This window comes from Serinus canaria, chromosome 26 (assembly GCF_022539315.1).
Source record: "Serinus canaria isolate serCan28SL12 chromosome 26, serCan2020, whole genome shotgun sequence".
Taxonomy (NCBI): domain Eukaryota; kingdom Metazoa; phylum Chordata; class Aves; order Passeriformes; family Fringillidae; genus Serinus; species Serinus canaria.
Window position 1 is genome coordinate 3,062,501 of NC_066339.1, and position 18,690 is coordinate 3,081,190.

The following is an 18,690-nucleotide window of genomic DNA, read 5'->3' on the forward strand; positions in this document are numbered from 1 at the left end:
ATCCCATCCCATCCCATTCCATGATCCCATCTCATCCCATCCCATCCCATCCCATGGATCCCATGGATCCCATTCCATTCCATTATCCCATCCCATCCCATCCCATTCCATCCCATCCCATCCCATGAATCCCATCCCATTCCATGATCCCATCCCATGGATCCCATCCCATGGATCCCATGGATCCCATCCCATTCCATGATCCCATCCCATGGATCCCATGGATCCCATCCCATTCCATGATCCCATCCCATGGATCCCATCCCATGGATCCCATGGATCCCATCCCATTCCATGATCCCACCCCTGCCCCACTCACCATGATCCAGGGGTGGTTCATGAACTCTGTTATTGTCATGCGCTGGGTCGGGTCTGTCTTCAGCAGGTTTCGGATCAGCTGCTTCACTGCAGAGGTTGGGGCAGGGTCAGGGGGCTGGGGCAGCTCCTGGGGGGCTCTCCTGAGCTCCAACCCCAGCCCCAAAACCCCTGGGTGCCCTCTGAGTGCCCTCCCGTGTGCCACACACCTGACCCTACACAAACCCTTCAGCAAAAGCCTCTCCAGCAGAGGTGCAGATGCTGAGAGGTGACCCCTGACACAGCCAGGGGGCTGAGCTCCTCCCAGCCCTCAAAAGGAGACCTCAGCCCGGGGACAGGCCCCACAGGGACCACGGTTACCTTCCTCTGACACCTCGGACCACTCGGGGTTGGGGAACTCGTACTGGCCCATTCGGATCCTCTTCTTCATGCCAGGAGAGATGGCCAGCCCGTGGTTGGAGTAGAAGGGGGGGTACCCGCACAGCCTGCACCAGGAGGGGCAACAGAGTCAGTGTGCCACCCCAAAAACATCCCCAGGAGCACAAGGCAGTGCCAGGAGCAGGAGCTGAGCCCGGCAGGAGGGAGAGGAGCCCTCAGACTTACAGAATATACATGATGACACCCAGGGACCACATGTCACAGGACTTGTCGTACTTCTCTGGGCCCAGCACTTCTGGGGCTGGTAAAAACAGAAAGAAAATCCTAAATCTGAGTGTCAGCACTGGGTGAGAGGGCTCTGACACCCCATGGAGACACCAAGAGCCACTGCTTGGAGCAGCCCCCAGCTCCCTGCTGCAGGCTCCAGGCTGGATGCAGAGGTGAGGGGCTGCACGTGCCATCCTCCAGACCCCCCTACGTCCTACAAATGTGTTATAGCAACTTCTTTGAGCCAGGCCTGATAAGCTCTGGGGAGCATATAACACACCCAAGATAGCTCAGCTACCCTTGGAGGCAAAAAAAAATCAGCAGGATGGCTTCTGTTGCAGGGTTGGAAACAAAAAGGTTTAATAAAAGGCAAAATAACAAACAGAAAAACCGAGCTAAGTGCTAGATGTTCTTGCTCCTGGTAAAACACTTTACAAAAGCAATTAGTTTCTTTGTTCTCTTTTTTTCCTACTAAATTGCCCAGGTGGAACTTTTTGGCTTCTATCCAATTAGCTATCCTTAAGTTTGAGGTGAAGTCCCCCAGGTCCTATGAGGTGTCTTTTTACTTAATTGAGGGGAGAAACTTCTGGGCTTCTTTCCTTTTAAGGGGACAAAAGATAAGTTTTGTCACTCCCTTAACAGGGGGCACACTCCTACACCAGCCTCCAGGCACTCACCTGATGGGGAAGATGAAACTGGAAAGCTTTATAAATATGATTGTCTGGCAAAAGATGTTGAGAATATGGAAACTCTAAGTGAGATTGAAATGAAAGCAGCTCTGAGATGCCTCAGTTACTGAACAGCTGGCAAACAATGGTGTGGCTGGCTGAAGGCAATCCCCTTTGGATGGAACAACACCCTGTGCTTGCAGACAGCTCCAAGGGGCAGAGCAGACCCTGCTGGCCTGGCAGAAGGGCCCAAAGAAGAGATTTTAGGGTTTAAAATGGAACACAGCGTGGTAATGTGATGGTTCCTATAGGCTCTATGTAAATGCTGTAGGATTTGTGTCTTGGACTAGATTGGTCAGTGAGAATGAGAATATTCAGCACAGAAGAAGATTTATGGTATTGGAACAGGAACCTCACTCTCTTTCCCTCTCATCCTCTCATCCTCTTTACCACTCTATTTACTTCTCTCTCCCTCTTTTGGGCCTGGCAGCTCCAGGCAGGGCCCTGCACTTGGCCCTTTGCAATAAACCCCAATTCCAAGACCAGAAGAAGATTTATTGTATTGTAATAAAAACCTCACTCTCTCATCCTCTTTCCCTCTCTCTCCCTCTTTGGGGCCTGCTCTAAACTAGGGCTGGTGGCTCCCAGCAGGGCCCTGCACCCAGGTCCTGTGCTATAACCCTCAAATACCAAGACCAGAAGATTTATTGTATTGTAAGGGGAACCTTGTTCTCATCCTCTTTACCACACTCTTGCCTTCTCTCTCTTTACCTCTCTCTTTCCCTCTCTCTCCCTCTTTGGGGCCTGCTCTGAGCTGTGGCTGGTGGCTCCTGGCAGGATCCTGCACCCAGGCCCTTTGCAATAAACCCCAAATACCAAGACCAGAAGAAGATTTATTGTATAGTAACGGGAACTTTGCTCTCTCATCCTCTTTACCACACTCTTGCCTTCTCTCTCTTTACCTCTCTCTTTCCCTCTCTCTCCCTCTTTGGGGCCTGCTCTGAACCAGGGCTGGTGGCTCCCAGCAGGGCCCTGCACTTGGCCCTTTGCAATAAACCCCAATTCCAAGCCCAGAAGAAATTTATTGTATTGTAATGGGAACTCCACTCTCTCATCCTCTTTACCACTCTCTTTCCCTCTCTCTCCCTCTCTGGGGCCTGCTCCGAGCTGTGGCTGGTGGCTCCCAGCAGGGCCCTGCACCCAGGCCCTTTGCAATAAACCCCAGATATCAAGACCAGAAGAAGATTTATTATATTGTAAGGGGAACCTTGCTCTCATCCTCTTTACCACACTCTTGCCTTCTCTCTCTTTCCCTCTCTCTCCCTCTTTGGGGCCTGCTCTGAGCTGGGGCTGGCGGCTTCAGGCAGGGCCCTGCACCCAGGCCCTTTGCAACAACCCACAAATTCCAAGCCCAGAAGAAGATTTACTGTACTGTAACAGAAAACTTGCTCTCATCCTCTTTACCACACTCTTGCCTTCTCTCTCTTTACCCCTCTCTCCCTCTTTACCCCTCTCTCCCTCTTTGGGGCCTGCTCTGAACCGGGGCTGGTGGCTCCAGGCAGGGCCCTGCACTTGGCCCTTTGCAGCAAAGCCCAATTCCAAGGCCAGAAGAAGATTTATTGTATTGTAACAGCAACCTCACTCTCTCATCCTCTTTCCCTCTCTCTTTCCCTCTCTCTCCCTCTCTGGGGCCTGCTCTGAGCTGTGGCTGGTGGCTCCAGGCAGGGCCCTGCACTTGGCCCTTTGCAATAACCCCAAATTCCACCACCTGGCTTCAGAGATCTCTCATCCCCACCCATCCCCAGGTCCTGCCCCGACAATGCCACACTCACCCACGTAGTAGGGCGTGTAGCAGGGTGTGGCCAGCGAGTTGTGCGTGGTGGTTTCCTTGGCGAAGCCGAAGTCGGTGAGTTTCAGCACGGCGTTGGGCCTCTTGGAGGTGTACAGGAGGTTCTCTGGCTGGGGACACGCAGGGGACAAGGAGTGAGCTGTCACTGAGGGTGACCCCAACACCCAACACAGCTTTCCTGGGCAATATTTCTCCTGAGGTACCCAGGAGCTGCTCCACAGGGTTAGGCCTGTGCCTTAGCTTAGGAATGTGCTCAGCTGCTGCTGAACCCAATCCTCTTGGACCCACCTTGGTCATGTGAAAAACGCCAAACACTTGTTTTTAGATATTTAAAAGTTTAATAGTAATATAATGGTTATAAAAATAATAATACAATGAGAGTAATGATAATTTGGACAATTTGAATTAGGATAATATGAGACAATAGAAACAAAGAGTTACAGACAGTCCGGGTACCTTTTCTGGGCAAAATAAACCTGAAAAAGGCCCCGTGTTTACAAAGGATTAACCCTTAAAAGCAACAGCCTGTTGTATATTCATACACCTCATCCATGATGCATCAATTCCATTCAAACACAGGATTCTGTCTGGTCATCATCAACTTCTTCCTCTGAATCCTGACAGTGCCTTCGAGGCGGGAAGAAGTTCCTTTCTTCTGATAATGGGGCAATAAATTCTTTTCCTCTGAAAGATTCAGGTGTCCTGTGGCTGCTATCTCGCTGCAAGTCCTTTCTTTAAAAAAGTATCTTACATAGCATAGTTTCTATTTTACCATTTTTTATAACCTAAAACTATATTTAACACACTACTTAAGAGAATTAACACAGCATCACTTTCTAACAAAACACATAGAATATTCATTTTAATATTTGAGAAAAGCCAATCATAAAATACTCGGCCCTGAAGACGCTGTCAGGATTCAGAGGCAGGAGCTGACACTGCCCAGAGAGAATCCTGTGTGTGAATGGAATTTGTGCATCATGGATGAGGTGTATGAATATGCAACAGGCTGTTGCTTTTAAGGGTTAATCCTCTGTTAACGTGGGGCCTTTTTGGGGCTTATGCTGCCCAGAAAGAGGCACCCGGCCTGTCCATAACTCTTTGTTTCTATTGTCTCATATTGTCCTAAATCCTAAGTGTCCAAATTTTTATTATTCTAATTATATTCTTTTTTTATTACTCTAATAAATATTATTATATGATTTCTAATATAATTTTATAACCATTTTATTACTATTAAACTTTTAAAATTCTAAAAACGAGTGATTGGCATTTTTCACACTATACTAAAAATATACCACACTAAGAAGATACTGCACTGGAGAGATGCTACAGAAAAACCTGTGGCTGCCTCCAGACAGTCCTGGCACAGCTTTTTTCTGATCAATCAATCATCTTCTCCAGTAAACAATCCCCATAACACATTCCACACATGCTAAACAGGAGCAGCAGGCAGAGATAAGAACTGTTTTCCTCTAAGCTTCTCACTGCCTTCCCCAGGAAGAATCCAGGGAGAGAGAATTATTATCGCTGTTCAGAGGATGTGAGTGCCACCAGGAGCAGCAGGGCTGGGCCCTGGCAGGGCCAGGGGGGCTCGGGGTGGTACCTTCACGTCCCGGTGCGCGATGTTGATCGAGTGCAGGTACTGGATGGCTTCCCCAATGCTCTTCATGATCTCCGAAGCCTCTGAAGCAGCAAAGAAACCATCAGAAGCCTTCAGAAGCAAGTTTAAAAAGGCTCTGCTGCCTGGGGAACTCTACAAACCAGGAGCCAAAGAGCCTGGCTGAGGTCAAAGGGGTTTGCTCTGCTTGAAGTCCCCCTGTGTGTGGAGTCTGTGCCACTCCCCATCCCTGGGAAAGGAGCCTGCAGCTCCCAGAAACTCCAGGGGAAGGGATGGGGCAGAGTTCAGCCCCTGGCCCTACACCAAGGAGGGGCTTGCACTGTTTAGGACACCCCAGCAGCAGAGGAATGCAGCTGGGAAAGGTTTCCCCATAGGATGGAAAGTCAAGGGTGCAACGGGCTCAGAGTTTGGGTTGTGTGGTTGCTTTTCCTGGCCAGAGAAATAGAGGGAATGAGATTAATGGCATCTATGAGAAACACAGCCCATGGACTTAACTTCTTGAGGAGGTGAGTGTTTCTGACAGGAGTGGGATGGACAGGAGTGTGGGAGCAGCTGAGAAAATACCCCCGAACCCTGTTCTCGAGCAAACATGAAAAGCAGAGCCCCTTACACCCACATCCCTCATTCCCTGAGTGCAGAACTCTGCTGGGGATTCAGAAGAGTCCCTGAGGGGATGGAGGGGACTGAAAGGCCAGGGGTGGCACTGAGGACATGGAGGGGACTGAAAGGCCAGCAGGGTGTGGCACTGAGGGGATGGAGGGGACTGAAAGGCCAGCAGGGTGTGGCACTGAGGGGATGGAGGGGACTGAAAGGCCAGGGTGTGGCACTGAGGGGATGGAGGGGACTGAAAGGCCAGGGAGTGGCACTGAGGGGATGGAGGGGACTGAAAGGCTAGCAGGGTGTGGCACTGAGGGGATGGAGGGGACTGAAAGGCCAGCAGGGTGTGGCACTGAGGGGATGGAGGGGACTGAAAGGGCAGCAGGGTGTGGCACTGAGGGGATGGAAGGGACTGAAAGGCCAGCAGGGTGTGGCACTGAGGGGATGGAGGGGACTGAAAGGCCAGCAGGGTGTGACACTGAGGGGATGGAGGGGACTGAAAGGCCAGGGGGTGGCACTGAGGGCATGGAGGGGACTGAAAGGGCAGGGGGTGGCACTGAGGGGATGGAGGGGACTGAAAGGGCAGCAGGGTGTGGCACTGAGGGGATGGAGGGGACTGAAAGGCCAGCAGGGTGTTACACTGAGGGGATGGAGGGGACTGAAAGGCCGGGGGTGGCACTGAGGGGATGGAGGGGACTGAAAGGCCAGGTGTGGCACTGAGGGGATGGAGGGGACTGAAAGGCCAGGTGTGGCACTGAGGGGATGGAGGGGACTGAAAGGCCGGGGGTGGCACTGAGGGGATGGAGGGGACTGAAAGGCCAGCAGGGTGTGGCACTGAGGGGATGGAGGGGACTGAAAGGCCAGCAGGGGGTGGCACTGAGGGGATGGAGGGGACTGAAAGGCCAGCAGGGTGTGGCACTGAGGGGATGGAGGGATGAAAGGCCAGCAGGGTGTGGGCTCCTACCCCGTTCTGTGAAGGCCTGGTCTCCCCTGTCCTGGATGCGGCTGAAGAGCTCCCCACCATCCAAGCTGCAAGAGAAGAGCTGCTGTTACACACCGTGGCTTGTTGAATTTGTAGCCAACTTCGACATGGGAAGAGATAAGGGTCTGACTCCATGGTTCAGAAGGCTGATATATTATTTTATGATCTATATATTATATTAAAACTATACTAAAAGAAGAGAAGAAAGGATTTCATCAGAAGGCTTGCAAGGAAAGGAGAGGAATGATAATAAAATCTTGTGACTGACCAGAGAGTACAAGACAGCTGGGCTGTGATTGGCCATTAATTAAAAACAACCACATGAGACCAATCCCAGATGCACCTGCTGCATTCCACAGCAGCAGAGAATCATTGTTTACATTTTGTTTCTGAGACCTCTCAGCTTCTCAAGAGAAAAACCCTAGCAAAAGGATTTTTCATAAAATATATCCGTGACAGTGGCTCCATCTCCCACCACAGCCTCTGCTGCTGAGCAGGAAACAATCCCCTTCTCCATCCAAGTCCTTGGGTGGTGTTCTGGGGTGTTTCAGAGCCTCCTCCTTCCCGGGGCAGAGGCTCAGTGCTGGGCGGGCGTGGCCGCCCCAGCAGCCCACAGAAACACATTTACAGTAAAGGCAGCACATGTGGCTTGAAGTTGGTGAGAGCACTCCCAGCACATGTGGCCTCCTTTTGCTCACAAGCCAACTGCCTCAGCAGCACCATGACCCAGCACAGAAGTGCTGAGCAAAGCTCAGGGTGAGGAAACAGCAGGGTCACAACGGGCTCCCCAAGCTGGGGCACAGAGGCTGGACCCCCCTGCACACAGCCAGGTCCCATGGCAGGTGCTGGAGCACCACTGGTGGGTTCCCTCCCCAGGTACCCTCAGGGAAAAGCCAGATAAGGGACTGAGGGATGGGAGAATTCTCCATGAGAGCAGGGATAATGGCACTTCCTGGCCCTGCCTTATCTGACTAAAGCAGGAACGGTTTGGCTTTCCCAGGGCTGATAACATCTCCCTGACATTCAATGACATCTGCAGCAGCAACAGCCTGCAGCCCTTGGGACCCTCTGCTGCACAGAGCCAGCCAGGAGGGATCCAGAGCCTGCCAGGAGGGATCCAGAGCCTGCCAGGAGGGATCCAGAGTCAGGTGGGATCTAGAGTCTGTCAGGAGGGATCTAGAGTCTGTCAGGAGGGATCCAGAGCTAGCCAGGAGGGATCCAGAGCTAGCCAGGATGGATCCAGAGCCTGCCAGGATGGATCCAGAGCCTGCCAGGAGGGATCCAGAGTCAGGTGGGATCTAGAGTCTGTCAGGAGGGATCTAGAGTCTGTCAGGAGGGATCCAGAGCTAGCCAGGAGGGATCCAGAGCCTGCCAGGATGGATCCAGAGTCAGTCAGGAGGGATCCAGAGCCTGCCAGGAGGGATCCAGAGTCAGTCAGGAGGGATCCAGAGCCTGTCAGGAGGGATCCAGAGCCTGCCAGGAGGGATCCAGAGTCAGTCAGGAGGGATCCAGAGCCTGCTCCTGCTGGAAATCAAATCCTGCCTGGATGGACGTTACCCCAGAGCATCCCTTGCTCACACAGACAGTCCTGGGGACTCTCCTACCCCTCAGCCATTCTTTCTTTCTTCCCCCACTGCCTCCCCTTCCCCATCCCTGGCTGCCCAGAGTGCCAGGATGGTTCTCAGGTGCCAGTTTCCCCCCGGGAGCTGCTCTGGGGGCTGCTGTGCCACGTGCCCTGGCACCGCTCCTGCACCCGCCGCTCCCCCCGGGCGATCTACCAGCGTGCCAGAGGAGAGGTTTTGGCAAGGAAGCTGCATCAAATCACAGCTGCGGTTGGGATGTGGTTTCAATACTTTCCCCTTCATCCCTCCTCCTCGTCCCCAGGTTCGTACCAAGCTCCTGCCCAAAGCAGAGCTGCTGCTGCAGGCGGTGCCAGGGCAGCACCAGCGCTGCCAGCTCGGTCGCTGCCCCACCACAGCCTGCCAGGAACCTGCTGCCTCCCCCAGCTTTTGGTGGCCAAAGGCAGTTTGGTTATGACCCACCTGTGAGAACCACAGGCCCCGAGCTGAGCATTTTCAGGATGACTCAGAGCCAGCAGCCCTGGCTGTCCCCGTCCCTCCAACGCCACCCTGCCCGAGCTGCCATCCCTACAGCTGCATCCCCCTGGCATCCCCAGGGCTTGGAGGTGCCCACCCCCTCTTTGGCAGCCCCCCAGCAGCCTGCAGTGGCCCTGGGCCGGGCTCTCACCACTCCATGACGATGAGCAGACACTTCCTCCCCTGGTAGAGGTTCTCGTAGACGTCCATGATGCGCACGATGTGAGCGCACTGCGACGCTCGCCAGTGCAGCTCCACCTCCCTGCGGGCCTTGGGGCAGTCCTGCAGCATCTGCGGGAGAAGGGACACCCCGTGAGCCCCAGACTTCCCCGGGCAGCTGGGTCATGACCCCCGGCAGGCTCTGTGGCCACCAGAGAGGAGGCGGGGGCGAGCACCGGGTGCTCTGACAATGCCTCCATCTGCCAATGCCTCCATCCCCATCTAGTGGGAGCACTGAGAAGCCGTTTGCCCTCAGCTTGCCCTTCCTGCCGAGGTTCATAAAAGCTCATTTGGGCTGCCTGCCACCTCCCAGTGCCCCACCAGCGAGATCTACTGCATTTACCAGCCATTCTGCACCCTAATACCTCCACCCCTGGGTGCCACCGAGCACCCTCACCCTCACCTCTGCTGTGCTGTCCCCCATCATTTCCCAGCCATCAGCTGCTCCACGGGACCCTCCTGACCACAAAAGTTCCCTCACCACAAATTCAGAGCCCACCAGCACCCGTGTCTGGGGAGGGGACAAAGCAAACATCCAGATGTTCCCTAAATTACAGCTCTTTAATGAGCCCCCTGCCCTTCCCAGAGACAACTCAGAGTTCCCCAGTGCAGGAAGGATTTGTTTGTCTGCCACAGACTATTAGTTATGATGTTTGTCAGGATAAACAGCCAGCCTTAATTATTGTGTTCCTAAATATAGAACAACAAACGTGTCTATCTCAGGCACAGTTCATTTTCCTTCCTGTCTCTGGCAGCCTTTGGGGCCAGGCTCAGCCTCTGGAGCAGAATGAGCAGGGGGATGTGGAAACACACCCCCACCCTGCAGGAAACAGCAGGTTTGGCCATTTTACCAAGATTTACACAGAAAAGTCCTTCTGACCCCTCTGGGCTCTCCCCAGGAGCAGAGGAGCATCAGCCTTGGGATGCTTTGCAGGACCCAGGGTGCTTCTCAGTGCAGGGGGATCTCACAGGAACAAGGATTAACTCCCAAAATCCACACAGTGGAACCCTCACTGATGGTGCTGCCCTGGCAGAGTAACCCTGCCCAGACCAGAAGGCATCCTTTGCCATGGGGGAAGGCACAGAGAGGATGTGCCCTTCAGCCAAACCCACCCAAAACTCCATCCCAGCTCTAGTGGGGATGGAACAGATGGAACCCTCACTGATGGTGCTGCCCTGGCAGAGTAACCCTGCCCAGACCAGCAGTTGTCTTTTGCCAAGGGGAAGGGCACAGAGAGGATGAAACCTTCAGCCACCCACCAGAAACTCCATCCCAGCTCTGCTGGATGGAACAGATGGAACCCTCACTGATGGTGCTGCCCTGGCAGAGTAACCCTGGCAATCTGCATTCCTGCCCAGAGCAGGAGGCATCCTTTGCCATGGGGAAGGGCACAGAGAGGATGTGCCCTTCAGCCAAACCCACCCAAAACTCCATCCCAGCTCTGCTGGATGGAACACTCACTGATGGTGCTGCCCTGGCAGAGTAACCCTGCCCAGAGCAGCAGGCATCCTTTGCCATGGGGAAGGGCACAGAGAGGATGAGCCCTTCAGCCACACACCCTAAACTCCATCCCAGGCTCTGGTCACACCTCTCCCACCTCCTCAGCTCTCCTGCTTCCCCAGGCAGAGGAAACCTGTGGGAACCTGTGGGAGGCTGCTGGCACCAAACCACCAGAAGCTCTGCAAGGACCAAAGTAGCCAAAGTTTGCACAACCTGACATCACTCACACCGACAGCCTTGGGGCAAAGGAAGACAGGGCAGGAGGTTGGGCACTCTCTCCTTGCTCCTCTATTGCTTAATTCCCCTAAAAACTGCATCCTGCAGAAGCCAAAACCTTAAGCAAGAGCAACAGCAGCCCCCCAAGGAGAGGGGGCTGGAGAAAAGCCTGGCTATTTGCAGCCCCACTCTGAAGAGCCTGGCCTGGGGAGCCAGGAAGCTGAAGAGAAAAGAGAAAAACAAAACAATTTGTAATTATGCACCAGGAAAATGGACCAGCAGGAAGCAGCTAGTTAACATCATTCTGCACCAGACAAACAGCAGAGGTACAGCAAAATACATCCCGTTTTTAGAGGTCATTCTGAGGGCTCTTATAGGAGATTAATTGGATTTCTAATGAAGTGGGAGGCAGCAGCCTCCATTACCTGCCCCAGCACGGCCCTGATGTTTGTTTTTGTACCCAGACAAGCTCTGGGAGCAAAGAGCTGCCCTGGTGCTCTCAGAACAGCCAGCTGTGATCCAGCTGCTCCCTCCATCCCCTGCTGGCTCTGCATGCACAGGTGATGGAGAGGCTTCCAGAGGAGCAGATCAGGCCTCGTTAAGGCAATGGTTTGGTTAATTTAGGAAATGTTCCTGGTGGCAGGCTGAAGGCCACGTGCACTCCCCACTGCTGCTGCAGGAAGGATGTGAAAAGTATATTTGACTCTTATGACCTAACCCTGTCAGGTTGTAAGAATATTTCCTCTATGATTTGAATGAACTCTCAGTATATTTTATGACATTAAGAAAGCTGATAGGCCAAGAAACACTTATAGTGTGTTGTAATTAGGAAACAGTTAATTTCTGATTGTGCTGGTGTGAATTGGATATGAAGGGTGCATTGTCTCACCCTTGATATGAAAATACAATAAAAGTTTTTAAAACACCTCTCAGTTGCCCCAATTCTGGGTCAGAAAAGACAATAATCCAACAGACAAGCCATGGCAGAGGCAGCCCAGAGCCCCAGCAGCACCCATAACCTCCTGCCCTCAGCACAGGCAGCTGCTCCCTGTGCCCGGGGTGCCAGGAATGTGCCAAGCTGGCACAGTGATGGGGCAGGAGCAGCACTGCCACCAGCCTGTCCTTTCAGGGGGGAGCCAGCAGCTCCCAGAGCTGCCACCCTTCCCTCCCATTCCCCAGCCAGCAGGGAGGGCTGGGGTGGGTGATGTCCTGTCCACATCCCAGGTGTCTGGGGGTGTGACAGCCCTGCCCCTGTCCCTGATCCAGCTCTGGGGCCAGGGCAGGCTGTGGCTGCAGCAGGGTTGGTGTTCCTTGGCTCCACCAGGGAGGCTGGGATGGGAAAATCACCTCGTGTTTCCCCTGAGGTTCAGCAAGGATGAGTGCCCCCATCCCACCCCAGCTGATTTTGCAACCCAGTAATCTGGTGCACCAGCAGGGTTAACCCTTCCGTGGCCAAGCTGAACTCACCACAGCTGCTCTCAGCTCAGCTTTTCCAGCTCTTACCTTCTGCTCCCCTTCTGTGAAAAATGTCTATTTTATTATTGGCTTTTTGCAAATATTCAAATGAATATTACGTGTGGTGTGTTAGAAAGTGATGCTGTGTTAATTCTCTTTAGTAGTGTGTTAAAGATAGTTTTAAGTTATAACAAAATGTTGAAATAGAAACTATGCTATGTAGGATATTTTTCCTAAAGAAAGGACTCGTAGTGAGATGGCAGCCACAGGACACCTGAATCTTTCAGAGAAAGAGAATTTATTGCTCCATTATCAGGAGAAATGAACTTCTTCCTGCTTCGCTCAGCCCTGAAGACGCCGTCAGGATTCAGAGGCAGAAGCTGACACTGCCCAGACAGAATCCTGTGTTTGAATGGAATTGATGCATCATGGATGAGGTGTATGAATATGCAACACGCTGTTGTTTTTAAGGATTAATCCTCTGTTAACGTGGGGCCTTTTTTGGTTTATTTTGCCCAGAAAAAGGTACCCGGACATCCATAACTCTTTGTTTCTATTGTCTCATATTGTCCTAATCCACATTGTCCAAATTATTATTACTCTAATTGTATTATTATTTTTACAACCATTTCATTACTATTAAACTTTTAAAATTCTAAAAACAAGTGATTGGCGTTTTTCACACTTCCAAAGAAGGGCTCCTTGGAGATCCAACTCTTTATTATTTCAGACAGAAGACGCAGCGTTTCCTGCCTGCTCCGGCTGGGGAGGAGGGCTCCGGCAGCCCGGGGGCAGTAACCGGATCCTCGAGTTACACAAGTGTCCCCGGGCAGGGCACAAGGGCAGCGCTGGCTGCAGAGAAGCTCCGCCACCACCTCCGGGCAGGAGGCAGCCAGGAGGAGCAGCATCCATCCCCCTCTGTTGGGTGCTCCAGGTGTTCACACCTGCAGCCACTGCACAACTCCAGACATCAGCTCATCATCCCAGAGCACCCCGGTGTCCCCTCAGCGTGGCAGGGGACAGGGGACAGCCAGCAGAGCTGTGCCAGCCCCGAGCTCTGCCCCATCCCATCTCTGCTTCCCTCTGGGGCACCTCCCTGCAGGAAAGGAGGGAGAGCAGGGAAAGAGCCACTCCACCCTGCTGGCAGCTAGGGAGGAAATTCAGCTTTCAGTCACATTCCAGCAGCCTGGCACCTCTGAGAGCTGGGCTGACAGTGTTTGCTGCCATCCTGTGTCTTGGCTCAGCCCAGCTCCCCCAGGAGCCTTTCCATGCTGCCAGAGAAATCAGTTGTGTGCTCCTCTAAACACCCTCATTAGCTTCATTAGAGCTCCCACACTGCTGCCACCAGAGGATGGCACAGCCCATCCCGATGTGCTCAGGACCCTGCGAGCAGCAAAGGCTCCCCACGAGCTCCAGCAGCACCTCTGGGCTCTTCCACCTTGGAAAGACAAACCCTGGAAGCAGCTCCTGAAAACAAAACAGCTCATCAGGGCAACAGCACCTCCCTGAGCAAACCCAACCCCAAATCCAGGCTCCAGCCTGGTCCTGCAGGCATCAGAAATCAGCTTCAGCTCCAAGGAAGAGCTCAGCATCTCAGAGAGCAGAATTTCCCCACCATCACCTGAGAACAAGCACAGCACAGGTGGAAGGGAGGGATGGAAGGAAAAGAAGGGAAGGAAGGAAGGAAGGGAGGGAGGGAGGGCGAGGGAGGGAGGGAGGGAGGAGGGAGGGAGGAGGGAAGGGAAGGAAGGAAGGAAGGAAGGAAGGGAGAGGAAGGAGAAAGGAGCAGGAAGGAAGGTCAGGAAGGATCAAGCGGAAGGAAGGGGAATTAGGAAGGAAGAGGAAGGACAGGAAGAAGGGGAAAAGCGAAGGAAGGAAGGACTGGAAGGAAGGAAGGAAGGAAGGAAGGACGGATAGGAAGGAAGAAGGAAGGAAGGAAGGAAGGAGGAAGGAAGGAGGAAGGAAGGAAGCGAAGGAAGGAAGGAAGAAGGAGGAAGGAAGGAAGGAAGGAAGGAAGGAAGGAAGGAAGGAAGGAAGGACAGGAAGGAAGAAGGAAGGAAGGAAGGAAGGAAGGAAGGACAGGAAGGAAGGAAGGGAAGGAAGGAAGGAAGGAGGAAGGAAGGAAGGAAGGAAGGAAGGAAGGAAGGAAGGAAGGAAGGAAGGAAGGAAGGAAGGAAGGAAGGAAGGAAGGAAGGAAGGCTCTGGAGCAAAGCAGGGGCTGGAGCTGCCCACGCTCACGTTCCCTCTCCCAGCGTGTCCTCAGGCACCACTGATTCAGTCTCACCGCCCCCTCCTGGGATGATGCTCCATGAGTCACGACAGGTTGGAAAAGGAAGCTCCCTCCTCCCCTGGCAGGCAGGAGGTCGCTGAGGACACTGTCCCACTGTCCCTCCTGTCCCACTGTCCCTCCTCACTGAGGGTGCCACCCAGCCCCATATGCTGCTGCCCCTCGGAGCCAAGCACACTCAGGTGGGCAAGACATCCCTGTGCAAGAGGGAAAGCTCACCTCCCACCGGCAACTTTCATGGAAAGTGAGGATCAGGCTCACACTGGGGTGTGTGTTGAGCTGTCCATTTTCCAGGGCTGCCCCAGGCTCACCCTGGGCTCTCCAGCTTGCAGGCAGGGTGGTTTTATTCCCGTGTGTATTTTGATCCCACCCGATTCTTCTCAGCCCCCAGGAGAACAGCACCCACCCCTCCAACAGGGTGTTGGACCCAGGCCCCAGACCACCCCCAGGAGCCCCCCTCAGGACCTGTCTGCACCACAGGGGTTAAAAGAAACTCCTCTTGAGTCACAATAAGAATAAACCTACAGCGAAGAGAGGCAGGCTTTCATCCCTCAAATTATCAGCAGGGAAGCAAAGCAGAGCTTCCCCCAGCCTGGATCACACACAGAGGCTCTGGATTCCCCTGACCCCACTAGCACAGGGCAAGGAGCATTTTTTCCTAATAAAGCAAAAGGGTTTCTCTTCAAAGGATTTTCCTCTTCTAATCTTCCCCTGCAAACTCGCTGCCAACTGGCGTCAGCTGCTTTACACATTTGTGGGGCCAGGGCTGGAAGCTCTGCACAGGCTGTTCCCACCTCTCCCTGCATTGAGCTGAGCCTGGAATGCCAGAATATTTTGGGAGCCCACAGGTAATGAGCCCAAAGCCACCCCAGTCGCTGCCAGACAGGGCTGGGAGGGAGAGGGCAGCAGAAGGACACGGAAGCAGCAAAGCTCGGTTCCGCTTTTGCTGTTTATGAGCTACAAAAGAGAAATAAAATCACGAGTCCCAGAGCCCCTGAGAGTGTTACCAAACAGAGGGAAATTCATGGTTGAACCACAAGGCAGTAACAATTAAAGGTGTAGCTCAGGAAGCCTCCCCCACATCATCGTGGCTCTTACATAAATCTTTACATTAACCCCATCCCCGCTGCTTCCACCCACCACAACCTGCCCTGCTGCCCTGGTGACGGGACTTTCCCAAGCTGGGCTTCATTTCTGCTCTGCCCACGCCCAAAGAGCCACAGAAAGAGTCTGAAGCCCCAACAGGAGATGTGAAAGCCTCATCCTCACGTTTGTTTTGCCCGGGGAAAGGCAGAGAGCAGAGGTGACGTGTCGGCAGGAGGAGCTGGGTCCGGCAGCATCCTGCCCGCAGCGTGCCCAGTCCTGCCAGCCCAGGAGGGCTGCTGGGAGGGCTGGCTCTGCTCCTGGCCTCATCCAAGGTGCTGGCCAGGCAGGACAGCTACCCACCCTGCAGAGGGATGGGGCAGTGCCACCAGAGCCGGGGGGGATACTGAGGAAACAACCCACACGACAATCAGCTCCATCCTCCACGGGAGAATGGAAAGGCTGGAGAAAGGATCCCAGCGAGAGAGGATTGGTTAGATGGGAAAGAGAGAGACAGGAGAGAGACAGGAGAGAGACAGGAGAGGCAAGTGAGGCTGAGCAGAGGCGAGCTGACACACACACAGACACACACACAGACACACACACAGACACAGACACACAGAGACACACACAGACACACACACAGACGCACACACACAGACACACACAGAGACACACAGAGACACACACAGACACACAGACGCACACACACAGACACACAGACACACACAGACACACAGAGACACACAGAGACACACACAGACACACACACACACGCTGGAGCTGCTCGGCCGCTTTCTCCCAGCCCGAGTGATCGCAGCGCTCCCAGAACACCCCGAGCCACGGCGGCGAGCGGGGAGAGCCTCCCTGCTGCCTGCACAGCCCGAGCCGGGCAGCCAGGCAGGCGTGGAGGGGCTGTGACAGCGAGGGGACAGCTAAAAACCCTGCCAGGAGCGGCGCGGAGGGGGCAGATGTGGCAGGGGCAGATGTAACAGAGGGAGGCAGATGTGGCAGAGGGTGGCAGATGTGGTGGCAGGGACACCAGATGTGGCAGCGGGGACAGATGTCACAGCGTCCCCGTGCCGCTCCTGCGGGCGATGTCGCACTGGGGCGGAGGATGGAGAGGGGCCGAGGAAGAGGCAGCTCTTACACACTCGGAGGAAGAGGCTGCTCTTACACACACAGAGGAATAGGCAGCTCTTACACACTCGGAGGAAGAGGCAGCTCTTACACACTCGGAGGAAGAGGCAGCTCTTACACACACCAGGAAGAGGCAGCTCTTACACACTCGGAGGAAGAGGCTGCTCTTACACACTTGGAGGAAGAGGCAGCTCTTACACACACGGAGGAAGAGGCAGCTCTTACACACTCGGAGGAAGAGGCAGCTCTTACACACTCGGAGGAAGAGGCAGCTCTTACACATACAGAGGAATAGGCAGCTCTTACACACTCGGAGGAAGAGGCTGCTCTTACACACACAAGGAAGAGGCAGCTTTTACACACGGAGGAAGAGGCAGCTCTTACACATACAGAGGAAGAGGCAACTCTTACACACTCGGAGGAAGAGGCTGCTCTTACACACACGGAGGAAGAGGCAGCTCTTACACACTCGGAGGAAGAGGCTGCTCTTACACACACGGAGGAAGAGGCAGCTCTTACACGAGGAAGAGGCAGCTCTTACACGAGGAAGAGGCAGCTCTTACACACTCGGAGGAAGAGGCTGCTCTTACACACTCGGAGGAAGAGGCTGCTCTTACACACACGCTGCTTTCGCAAGGGGCCTCGCTCCCGGCCCCGGGTGCCCTGTGCTCCCCTGCTCGTGGGGTCCCTGCCCGGTGGGCGATGCTCGGGACCCCCCGCCCGCAGCCCCCCCTGCCCGGGGCATCTGCTGAGCATTTTGTCCCCCGGCGACAGATGCAGCGGCCATTCAGCCTTTTCAGGCAGCAACAAAAGCCTCTCGAGGCACACAAAGGCGAGGAGCAGAAGAGAGGCCTGGGTTTAAATAAGAGCCACCTGCCAGGGGCCCGTGTCCCCGTGTGCTGCAGAGCCCACTGCCCTGCAGCAGAAGCGTTCTTGGCACGTCCTGGAGATGAATTGTCCGAGTGGGGATCCAGGAGCAGCACCCTGGGTGCTGAAGGAAGGGTCCCAGCGTGGTGGAGGCTTTGGGGATGAGGCTGGAGGGAGGAGATGAGGTGGGTGGGAAGGGGCTGTAAAACTCAGAGGAAAAAGTCAGAGCAGGTAAATGGCAACAAGGCAGCAGCACGAAGCATCCCTGCTGACTCACACCCAGCAACAGGCTGGGGCTGGAGTTTAAAGGAGACAAATAAAGAGTGGCGGCTCCATTTATCTGAGAAAAACAAAATTAGGGGCCTATTCAGTCCCATGTTTTTGTTTTGGGAGCCTCCTCTTCCTTCCAGCCCCCAGCCAGCGCTGGGTTTGGCTGACTCACCCCAGGCTCATCTCTCCAGGAGGCTCTGGGTGAGGAGCAGGAGCAGCCCAGGCACGAGCCATGCTCACGAGGTCCCATGTCCTGCTGTGCCACATCTGGCTGGAGTGACAGAGCCACCACCCTGCCAGGACCTCCTCGTGAACCCCACAGGGACACACGGGGTCACCACGGCCAAAATGCTCCAGGCCAGTCCATGCCATCCCTGTCCAAAGACATCCAGGATGTCACTGCCCACCAGAGCCACCTCAGCACTGGGCTGGAGCAGGGAAGGGACCCATTGCCTTGGGGCCAGAAGAAGGCACAGCCCAGCTCTGAATGGAACCATTCTGGGCAGGGATGCTCAGATCTGCAAACCAACCCCCTGATCCCACACAGCTCTTCTGCCTCTGCCAGGGCCTTCCATCCACACAACACAAAGTGAAAGGGAAATAAGGAGCCACGGGAAGGGCAGAGATCTCCCAGCCACACACAACACCACCACCTTCCACCTCTGCAGGGCTCAGGGCAGGGGTCAGCTCCTGCTCCCACCCCTCTCCTTGCCAGATTTGCTATCAGAGCTGACAAGAGCACGAATGGAAAAGCACACATGTGCTTTTATGATAGGAAGTGGTTGATATTTGCAGGTGTGATTGATACTGAAGTAAACACTGATGTAAACCATTAACTCAGGGCTGACCTATGGCCTTTGTGCTTCCCTCCCACGGGCA

General features: G+C 54.2%; 1 protein-coding gene across 1 annotated transcript in view; it reads right to left on the minus strand.

Moving 5' to 3' along the window:
* The window catches only part of MAPKAPK2 (MAPK activated protein kinase 2), a 35,580-nt gene that overhangs the window by 1,733 nt on the left and 15,157 nt on the right, over positions 1 to 18,690 (minus strand). Inside the window, exons 2-8 of the mRNA XM_050985251.1 lie at positions 8,925 to 9,064; positions 6,660 to 6,724; positions 5,084 to 5,163; positions 3,461 to 3,587; positions 919 to 994; positions 676 to 800; positions 320 to 405 (exon numbers count right to left, since the gene is read on the minus strand). Coding sequence (XP_050841208.1) covers positions 320 to 405; positions 676 to 800; positions 919 to 994; positions 3,461 to 3,587; positions 5,084 to 5,163; positions 6,660 to 6,724; positions 8,925 to 9,064 — 699 coding nt within the window. The remainder of the gene's footprint in view (positions 1 to 319; positions 406 to 675; positions 801 to 918; positions 995 to 3,460; positions 3,588 to 5,083; positions 5,164 to 6,659; positions 6,725 to 8,924; positions 9,065 to 18,690) is intronic.